At 31.4% G+C, this 11,650-nt stretch overlaps 1 protein-coding gene across 1 annotated transcript; it reads left to right on the forward strand.

Annotated features, from left to right (window-relative positions):
• Positions 1-4,674: 4,674 nt before the first annotated feature.
• Positions 4,675-6,290, forward strand: LOC110650837 (putative receptor-like protein kinase At3g47110). Its single transcript, XM_058147983.1, has 4 exons — positions 4,675-4,948; positions 5,238-5,443; positions 5,572-5,833; positions 5,989-6,290. Exons 1-4 carry the CDS (start codon positions 4,675-4,677, stop codon positions 6,288-6,290), a joined length of 1,044 nt encoding a protein of 347 aa, XP_058003966.1.
• The last annotated feature ends 5,360 nt before the right edge of the window (positions 6,291-11,650 follow it).

Here is an 11,650-nt window from a genome sequence, read left to right on the forward strand (position 1 = left end):
TAAAGAAAAGACAAAGACATTCCATGACAAACTAAGGAAGCAGTTTGTGGTTGGCCAAAAAGTTTTATTGTATAATTCCAGATTGAAGCTGATGCCTGGTAAGTTGCGTTCTCGTTGGATTGAACCCTTTATTGTTACTAATGTGTTTTCTTATGGTGCAGTTGAAATTCAAAGTTTAGGAACTAATAAGGTGTTCAAGGTCAATGGTCATAGACTCAAGCCATTTTATGAAGGGTTTCAGGAGCATACAGTAGAGGAGCTCAAATTGAGTAACCCAATTTATGTGGATTAAGGAGCTTTGCCATGTTGAGCTAACGACGATAAACAAAAGCGCTTCTTGGGAGGCAACCTATGGGTGGCTTGTTAGCCACAATCAGATTTGTTTTCTTTTTCTTATTGTCGACACCATATTTTGGCCGATCCCCAGAATCAATAAACTTCGAAACCGATCCCCAGCACTAAGTCTCCCTTTGCCAGCCAATTACATTTTCAATCTCTCTTTGCCAGATAACCACATTTTCGATCTCTCCTCATAAGGAATTGAATCAATGCTAAGTCCTCATATCAGTTAAAGCCTTACCTATCTCTCAAATCACTCACCGACCTCTCAAACCAATTGTCAAATCTCCTGACCAGTCAATTACATTCCCGATCTCTCTTGTCAAACGAAATTGAACCAACACCAGATCTTTTTGTCACCAGTTTTATTCGCCGATCTCCCTTTTAGAAGTTTAGGAATAGTCAAGTTAAGGTTCCAATCCGGTTTAATGATGATCTCGATTTTAAGTGTTTAAGCCAAATTTTCAATTTTAATCAAGTCCCGTTTAGCGTTGGTTCCCTACCGATCTCATGCTTATTGTGTTTTCCGATCTCTCACACTTAGGTTAATAATCACTTTTAGTCGTTTCAATACACTCAGACAATCAAGTGCTTAAGTAATTTAGGGATTTTCCGATCATATCTATTCACTGAACAAAAGGGAATTTTATTTCATATTAAAATTTGTACAAGTCATTCGGCTGGAGGACCACCCCCAGCCTGATCTACATTTTGCTCACTTCCTCTCTCGCCCTCAGCCTCTTCCTCGCTTTCCTCTTCGTCTTGGGGAGCCAGGTCGACCATCCAGGAGAAGTCCTCCTCGGGATAACGCTTCTTGAGCTCGGCCAAGAGATCCCTGTGAGCACTCACATAAGCACTGGCCTCCCATGTCATCGCCTCTTCTTCTTTTGCTCTGAGCTCCTCAGTAAGGCGAGCAACTTCATCAGCTCGGAGCGCCTGAACTTCTTCAAGAGCATGATCTCGCTCGGCCAGAACTTGAGTCTGTTCGGCCAGAACTTGAGTCTGTTCGGCCAGCTTATCCTCTTCACCCATTTTTCCCAAGTGTAAGAAAGTTTTTTCTTGTAATTGACCTATCTCCTCCTTCGCAGGTCCTTTGGTACTTGTTTACATTTATTTTATTGATCTGAATTCTAGAACTCCGCATATGCTAGGGACATTTTATTTAGCTGGGTTTGTAAAAGATTAATTATTGAATTTGTTAACATATTAAACATGTATGTGTGGACCTGTGGTTTTATTTGCTTGTATGGATGAGGGAGCTGGGCTCCCAGTGATCATTTTGTGTTGACTGAGGATACTGTGAGTGAACTGAACTCTCCAAATGATTATATATTGCGATTACAGGTCGTGTAAGTTGAAAACTCTCCATTGGATGGTCCTGGATATGGCCGGATTCTATCCAGTTATTTTCTTGAAATGAATTTTGAAATTGGGCTTATAGATGGGCTTGAACAGTGAGGCTTACTACAAGCTTTGGGGGCCTTATGCTGACCCAAGTTCTAGTGCCGGTTTAGCTCATAATTTTGGTCGTGACATTAATTAGTGGTAATAATATATATATATATAACATTTTGTCATAAATAAACAAAAATATGGTCACTAAAAGTTGCAATTGCATGCAAACAATAGCTAAACAAAAAAAGCATAAATAGAAGAGAAAGAACTCATTTACAATCAACCTTGTTCTATGAAGATAGAGAGTCTAAAATCAATGGCTTCTTGTGTAGAATCCTCTGCTTTACTCACAAGTAGGAAATTTAAACTTCAAATGATGCATAACCCACATAAAATGATATACATGGCCATATTTACAATTTGCTTTGTAATCATCGCCGCTTCACACTCTGAAAAAACTTATTCTCCTAAAAAGTCACATATTAATTAGATATTAATTATTAATACTAAGATTAATAAATTTTATTTAATATATGTATATTAATTATTATTATTATTATTATTATTATAAAAATATTAATTTTTAAGAAATTTAAGTCACATTATAATAAAATAGGATAAAATTGACAAATGAAAAAAAAAATAATAAAGTGCCACTTGTCAACTTTAGGTGAACTTAGTTTGGAGACCGACTTTATTATATCTATATAAATAGATATATAAATATAAACATAGATACATAAAATAGGTTAAGTCGTTTCACATTATATGTTAACTTGGGTTATCTATCTAATTACTACATTCAGCAGATTTCAATTTATTGTGTCAGTTATGGATCCTTTCGAGTCAAAATATTAATTTAAAAAAAAAAGTTGAAAATTAATGTTTACTAATTTATTTTTTTTTATCAGATTCGGCTTGAATTTATACACCTAAGTGTACTGAAGATAGTTTCAATACAAAGTAACTTTAATTAATACAGAAAGTTGATATATTATTGCTTTATTCTTGCTTAATTTGTATTTCTCCTTTGTTTTTGGCAAATACTGACCAATCTTAGAAATTCATTTCTTCGTTCCAGGAGAACAGCACAACCTGCAGAAATCAGATGGCTAGTAAATGTGCTTCCTTTGCTGAGTCCTTGCAGAGTACATAAATTTCTTGTCTAAATCCGGTGAACTGTGAATTCAAGACACAGAATATATGATAAATCTCATATGTAAAATAAGTGAAATATATATATTTTTATTTTGAGTTCATAACGGACCATATCTAAATTAATTTTCCCTAATTAAATACACTCAATAATTTACCGCTCTAGTTCAATTCTCATAAGCATTATTTATTATGAAAGATAATTTCCAAGTGTTTGAATAGAGGTGGCAATCGGGGTGAGTGTATATTCAAAATATTTATATTTGAATCATTTTTAATTCTAGGTCATTTTAAATTTTTTGTTTATAAATTCAATTGATTCATTTTAAGTTATGAATTATTTAAATTAATTACTAATAAAATCATTGTAATGAAAAGATTTCAACTAAAGTGAATCCAACAAAATTAATTAACTAATTAAAAAGTAAATCAATTCTTATGCTTTGCAGCAAATCAGGAAGTAGCAGTTTGATTTTGCTCTAATTTCAAGTTCATTTCCCTCACTTTTATATGTCATGAATGTTCTGTAATCATATCTCATATGATAATTACTCATGAACGTCCAAATAACCTCCAAATTAATAAAAGATGGCCAGGCCATCCAAATAACAAATTATCTTCCACATCATAAATCCAAGGCTTGTGTTTGGTCCTTGTGATGATGCTATGTCATCGAGCTACAGAAAAATCAGGATTATAAAAGAGAAAAAAAAAAAAAAATAAAAAATAAAAAATAAAAACTCAAATGCGACATCTATTATAAAGTCAATCATGGGAGCACCTACAACTCTTTCAACATTTATCTTTCCCCTTATTTTCACTGAGAATTGGTCCCCTGGCAATTCCTTTCCCTTTTGTCCTACCCAACCCACTACAGGACAAGTTTGAAACTCATTCCAATTGGTCAGTGTGCTTAACAATTCCCTTCCCTTGTGTCCAACCCACTGCTGGACAAGTTTGAATTAGTCAGAGTAAGTGTTCTGTGCCCAACCCATGTGAAATGTTAGAAGTTTGTTCCAACATATCTAACATATATGAGGATAATGCAAACTTTTCCTCTTTCATTTTCCCTCATTATATCGTCTGCAGTTAGTAACTCCATTTTTGTTTATTATTTTTATCCATCGCCGTAACCATTGCTAGGTAATTCTCCCAGCAGCCTCTCTCTCCTAACCAAATGAAGATTTACGAACCTTTTCTTGTTCATCTTCAACTAGTTATTTTCCTCTCTTTAAACTTGCATTTCATGCAAGCCCATTCTTCTGGAAATGACATTGATCAGCAGGCTTTGCTCAAATTCAAAGCAGGGATAACAAGTGATCCATATGAAATCTTCAACTCATGGAATGATTCACTCCCTTTTTTGCCAATGGTATGAAATCACTTGCAGTCCTCGCCACCAAAGGGTCACTTCATTGGTATTAGCCAATCTGTCAGTTCAACTTAAAAATCAAATCACCGGAATTATTCCTGAAGCATTAGAGAATCTCATCAACTTAATTTCATTGGACATGCGAGACAATATTTTTACTAGACTCATCCCTTCTTCACAACTTAATTTCATTGGACATGCGGGACAATCTTTTTACTAGACTCATCCCTTCTTCACTGGGAAAATTAAGAAAACTTCAACTATTGGATTTGGGAGAAAATAGATTTTCATGTCAGATCTCATCGGCTATAGGCAATATCACCCAGTTGTTTAAGCTTTCCGTTTCAGGAAACAATTTGGAAGGAATTATTCCTGCAAGTATAAGAAATTGCAAAAATTTGTAATATTTGGATATGTCGAGAAATAACCTCAGTGGATCTATAACTGAGGACGTTCTCAATCTTCCTTCATTATCTATATACTTAAACTTATCACAGAATTCACTAACCGGAAACTTGCTAACAGACATGGGAAGGCTAATAAATTTAAATACCACGGATGTCTCTGAAAACATGCTTTCCGGAGAAATTCCTGAATCCATTGGGTCTTGTTTAAGTTTGGAATATCTTTATATGCAAGGAAATTTTTTCCAAGGAATCATTCCTTCATCTTTGGCTTCCTTGAAGGGTCCTAGAAATTAGATATTTCACGAAATAATCTCACTGGAGAAATTCCAGAAGGCCTGCAAAGTTTAATGTATCTTTTACATCTAAATATTTCTTTTAATTATCTTATGGTTGAGATTCCAGCCGAAGGAGTTTTTGGCAATTGATGGGTAATAATAAACTTTGTAGGGGTGTGCCTGAACTCCATAAAGCAAAATGCACTACCAAAGTAATGAAGAAAGGAAAGTCCATTGCTATTAAGCTGGCAATCATAATTCCTAGTGTGATTCTTTGTTTCTTGTTAATGTTAGCCTCCGCACTTGCATATCGATGGAGAGTAACCAAAAAGAAGTCGTCTGCTGCATCCATAGAAACGGATCATCTTGTTAAGGTATCTTACAAGGAACTTTATGATGCAACAGGTGGATTCTCTACTCACAACTTAATTGGTTCTGGCAGCTTTGGTTCTGTGTATAAAGGATTTCTCAAACGAATGGAAGGACCCATGGCTATTAAGGTCCTCAAACTTGGAAAAAAAAAAGTCCTTCAAAAAGCTTCATGGCCAAATGCAAGGTGCTAGGGACAGTTAGGCATCGAAATCTGGCGAAGTTGTTGACGTATTGCTCCAGCATTGATTACAAACAGAATGAATTCAAAGCTCTAATTTATGAATTCATAGGTAAAGGAAGCTTAGATAAGTGGTTGCATCATACCCACAGAAATTATAAGTCAAGAAGGTTGAATTTTCTTCAAAGATTGAATATCGCAATTGATGTGGCATCTGCATTGCATTACATTCACGACCTTTGTGAAATTCCAATAATTCATTGTGACTTGAAGCCCAGCAATGTTCTTCTCGATGTTGACATGGTTAAGCTCTTCTCGAACACCGATGATGCATCTCAAGGTTAAAGCAGCTCAGTTGGAACATGGGGGACTGTTGGCTATGTAACTCCAGGTAACAGCAATTCATATAAGCTCTTTGATTATTTAATTTTCTATTTTTCTTTATTTGATTACCAGTTGATAGTCCTTTTATATAAATTCTACAAAATTATGCAGAGGACGGAATTGGTGGCACTGCATCAAAAGAGGGAGATGTGTATTGTTATGGGATCCTTGTATTGGAGATGTTCTCAGGAAAAAGGCCAACAAATAAAATATTTGAAGATCGTTTAGCTCTGCACGAATTTGTGAAGGATGCACTACCAGAAAGACTTGAACTAATCACAGACCCAACCATTCTCTCAAGAGGAATGGAAGAAACACCAATAACGAATGCTCAAATAGATAAGCAGGTAGAAATACATGCAGATGCAGAGTCGAGCAGTAATGGGAACTTGAGCCGAACAATTATTGCTTAAGAGAAAGATTGCTTGATTTCAATATTCAAAGTTGGAGTAGCCTGCTCAATAGAATCACCCAAAGATAGAATGAGAATTAGGGATGTTGTTAAAGATTTTTATTCAATTGGAAGTACTTTCCTTGGAGTTCGTATCTTTGGATGAAGACAGACAAGTAAAGTGCAAGTGTCTAAAGTTTTTGTATTTTAAAATAACTAACAAAATTAATTTATGCTTTTGCTTATAACTCTTTCTTAAAACAAATAAAGTTTTTCCTCGTTTAGGTAGTGTACATAGTTAGAGGTGGCAAATTTGTCAAGTGAGTTGGGCTTTTTTTGGGTGAGTCACTATTCTAAACTCAAAATAATCTGGGATAAGCTAAAATAAGTTGACAATTGGAAATAACCTTCCACCTCCATCCAATCTGGATAGTTGTATGCAATTTTTAATGGGTGAATGACTCTTACGTTGCAAATTAGGAGTCAAATTTTCTTGATGGACGTTCTACCTACTATGGATCAACTTTATGGCTAGTTGACAAGTTGATTAACGAAGAATCTCAATGATCTATTTGCAGTCCTCCTCAATCTGTAAATACTGCTTCATCTCCAAAAGGAATGTGTGCGAGCATTGTAACAAACTAGTCATGAAGAGATAGTTGTTACAAGTTGATTACTTATACTCTTGGCTTCTAATTCAATGAGAGCATATTTAGCAGGCTTCTGCTTTTAATCAACCTTCTTGGTATCAATAATGCATTTTTGGCACTCCTATAATGTTTTAATAAGGGCTAAGTCCACAGAAATCATTCCGTCATCAACTGTTCCATCTCCATCATCTTCAACTTCTGTAGAAACTAATCTATGCTCTCCAGCACAGATCCAACAAGTCACTGTGTTCTTATGAATAATTTTCACAATGCCTCAAAAAATCATAATTTTCAAGTCAAAAAACCTACCATGGTAGTACAACTGAAATCACTCACATTAGTTGCAATTATTACTTTTTCACCAAGTTTCATTCTTAAAAATGTGCTTTGTTATCCAAAATTCCGGTTTAACTTATGCCTATGCTAGGCAAATAACAGTTCCTTTTCCTATCAACAATTTACAACTCACTTCTTCAAATTTTTTACATCTTGGCATCTAGGCTGTAACACTCCAATAGTTGAAGAAATATTAAATATGGCTATTATTAGTAATAGAAAAAAATTGTAAAATTTCGGGGAGAAAGTTTAATATCAAGTTGGATTTATAAATGAAGATTTGAAGTTTTAGGTGGAAATAGATTTTTGGGAAAGTTTGAGGACCAAAGTGAAATTTTTTTACAAAAAAAAAAAGCTCACCTGACTCTCTAGCTGCTTTAAAAAAAATAGAAAGAAGAATTGGGAGAAAAGGGAAAGAAAGAAAGAAAAGAAGAAGAAGAAGACGAAGAAAAAGAAAGGGAAAAAAAAGGGGGTTGGCCAGAAAACTTAGGTCTGGCTAGCTTGAGTGAATGCTAACAAGGAAAGAGAGAGAGTGAATGCTAGCAAGAGGAAGAAAGAGAACGTGACCAAAAAAGCAATAAATTAGAGAGAAAAAGGAAAGAGAAATACAGAGAAAAAGAAGAGAGAGAAAGTAGTTTTGGGAGGTTAGTGTGGGCAAATGGTTGAAAGTTATGGTGCACAAATAGTATCTATGAAATCAATAGAAGGAGATAAACATTTTGGTGCCTTTGGATCTGGTGATCAATGTCAGAGAGTGGCAGTCGGCAATCATGCGCGGTGGTTTCAGTGACCTTTAGCCGTGATTCAAGTTGCAAAGTCTTCCTCGTGAATTTTTGAAATTTTTGAGAATTGTTCAGTTTGTGGTGTTTTACTGGAGTGTTACTTAGAATTTAAAAGTTATAAAAAAATTCTAAGAAAAATATACGATATATTTAAAATTATTTTGAAATAGGATATGGTGGTTGTTCAATTTTTATTTGATTGTGGAATTTTTTTTAAGAAATAAATACAAATATTTAGTTAGATTTTTGGTGATATAAATATATTGTAAAATATTATAATTGAGATTTGTGTATATGGATATAATTATTGAGTTGTGGATTGAGTTTCATAATAGGGAGTTTAGTTTAATTTTAAAAAGACGTACTGTTAAAATTTCATTAAATATTTATTATGGAAGTGTTGAAGAGGAGCTTTTGTTTATGGTTTAAATGGATGGAAAAATAGTATTTGTGAATCAATACCTAATATAAAAGTAAGTGGCTGAATATATAACACTGATATTTTTATTAAATATATATTTACATATATTATTTTCCATGCAAAAATGGGAATGGATAATGGTAAGAATAAGCTCTTCCTTTCGAGTGGTTCAAACTTGGTGCAATATTGTGCAATCAAGGTGCTATTTTCTTATGTTTCTTTCTCAAATATTTCTTGTAGGAAAACATTGTAATCCAAGTGCATTTAGAACATGAATTATATAATTGATTTGTGGATAACATATGATTGAATATGATCTAGTGATATAAACTTGACAGTTAATATATATGCATGATCTAATATGATTATGACCATATTTAATTTTTCTTGCAAAAAATGTTAAAATTTAGTCTCTTAAATTTTTCATAATTAATAATTCAATCTTTAAATTTTAAAAACTGATTTTAAAAAAATTCCTTATATATTAATTTCATTAAGTAATAAAGCTCATCCATTCAATTTTTTAGGTATATTATGCTAATCCTGAATAATCAAATGAGAAATGTCAATGCAAAGCCACCGCCATATGAAATTGGAGAACTACACGCTACTTCTTGCCACTGCACCGTAAAGAAGGGCAGGAGGAAATGGATGAAGAGAAATTTCTACGCTTCTTGGTCTCCTCCATGTTGCCCCAATTTGCAATTTCCTTGTATTATTGCTTTTTCATGCTTTGTTTCCAAAAATTTGTTTCTTCAATGTGAATATGCTAATTTCTTTTTTTTTTTTTTTTCCTCCTTGGTCATTGGTCAACTTGAGGAATGATCTTTGCCTTCAAGAAGATGAAGATGATTATGTACCGGGGTTGATAAAGGAGGTTATCTATTTCCAGTGATTTAATTTCTTAGCTATTAGTTTCTACTTTTAGATTCTTTATATTGTTTCTCATGACTTATGAGTTGTTTCCAATTGAAATTTTATGTGATTTCTTTTATATTGTATTGTGATTGTTTGAATAGTTGCAATTTGCAATTAAGAAATTTAAAATACACACAATCACACAATCACATAATCACATAGTATAAAAAAAAAAAATGAATAACACAAAATTTACATGGTCCGATCATAAAATTTGTCTATAAGTAAAATAAGAGGAAAAAATTCCACTATAATAAAAAAGAGCAAAATATAACTACTCAAAACTCTTAAACTCTGATCCCAGTGTATTTCCCGAATACCCTCATGAAATCTAAAATTCAAGCTATATAAAAATAATAGAATGATTCAAAATCAACAGATCAAACCAAAAAAAAGAGTAATTCAATTCGATTCCTATCTTTATTTAATTCAGTTTGGGTTATATACTTAAATTCCTATCTCAAATTTTTTTGGTTAAATTCAATTTAAAACCTAACAGAGTGTTTACATGGCTTTAATATCTTTTACTCGAAAAGTTCCCTATTAATATTACAGAATATGAGAAATCAATTGTAATTTTCTCTGATATATATGTGTGAATACTTCAGTCGATGAAAAGTTTTATAGATGCTAATTCCCACTGACTTTTGTTGGTAAACCATGAACTTTTAGACAATCAAATCATTGACCATACATTGTGAATAAGAAGTTGCACTGATTTCAGAAAATGAAACTAATAAATGAAGGGGAAAAATACAATATCTAAAATTTAAATCCTTTCGTGAAAATCCATTGCAATTTATTGGTTTTGAAATATACGTCATTGATTGAGAAAAGTAAATGGAACTGAGTGCCTCTAATTAAATTTAGAGGTGGTGATCGGATTGGGTTGAATGGGTTTGGATCATTAAGTTTATATTATTTTTATTTACCAAAAAAGAAAAAAGTTTGGATTAAATTATTTTGAATTTTTAATATAAAATTAAATTGAGTCATTTTGAATTAATTTATGACCTATCAATAAACTTATAATAATAAACTTACAAATTATACTTCCTAATCAAAATAATAAAAAAAATCATTACAATTACCTCCCAAGCACCACATACTAACGATTTATTAATTGTCTAATCAATTTAAGACACCAATCAAACGTAAGTATTTAATTGACAATTACGCAAATTTTAAGATTTAATTATAAAAACTAAAAAATTTCATGATTTTTTTTGGTAATTAAACCTAATTTATGATTTTTAATGTGGTTTCTCCAATTATGATATAACAGTTGACGTGGACTACCATCAAATATACTAACTATTAATTAACGATCGGATCAATTTGAGACATTAATCAAACTTGAGGATTTAATTTGTAATTATGTAAACTTTAATATTTAATTACAAAAATTGACAAATTTTGAAATTTTTTTTTTTGACAATTAACCCTTTACTTTAATGTTTGATTAGTCTTTGAAAAATGATAAAATACGCGTCTGTATTTTTATTCAAGAGTCAAATAACCAAAATTAAATTTTGACTCAAATAAGCTCCTATTTTTTTTAATTAAAGACAAATAAGTCCTTATCTAATAAAATATTATTTCTTTTCTTAATTTTAAATATTAAAAATTATTTATTATTTGAATTAAAAAAATTTTAAAAGAAGAAATTAAAGAAAATGATGAAGAATTATTTAATATTAAAATTATTATTTTATTATTAAAAAAATAAAGAAAATAAAATTTTATTAGGTGATATTTGGTCTTAATTAAAAATTACGTGAATTTATTTGATAAAACTTAATTTTAAATTTATTTGACTCTCGAATAAAAAATATAGGGACTTAATTAGTTGTGTTTAACAAATATATTTATTTTTCAATATTTCTTTAAAATCTTAAATGTGGTTATTAAATAGTTAATTAGATGTGGACCAATTTTTATCTATTAAAATATGTCACTTGGCCTGCCACATAAGCATATGCACATTTTTTTTCAATTTTAATTTTAAATATGGATAAAATTTCTTTAAATTTTAAAAATTTAATTTATTATATCATTAAAATAATAGAATGAAATTATAAAAATGTAAAAAGGTTTGACTTTTTAATATAATTAAAGCCTCAATTCAACTCTAATTTTATGATTTATTTTGATTTAAATTATTTTAAATAAAAAAAATGAAAAAAGTTTTAATTATTTTGGATCAAACATATTTAAATTAAACTATCGTGTTAAATAAAAAATTTTCACTTTCAATTAATATAATCACCAATAT

This window comes from Hevea brasiliensis, chromosome 6 (genome assembly GCF_030052815.1).
Source record: "Hevea brasiliensis isolate MT/VB/25A 57/8 chromosome 6, ASM3005281v1, whole genome shotgun sequence".
Lineage (NCBI taxonomy): Eukaryota > Viridiplantae > Streptophyta > Magnoliopsida > Malpighiales > Euphorbiaceae > Hevea > Hevea brasiliensis.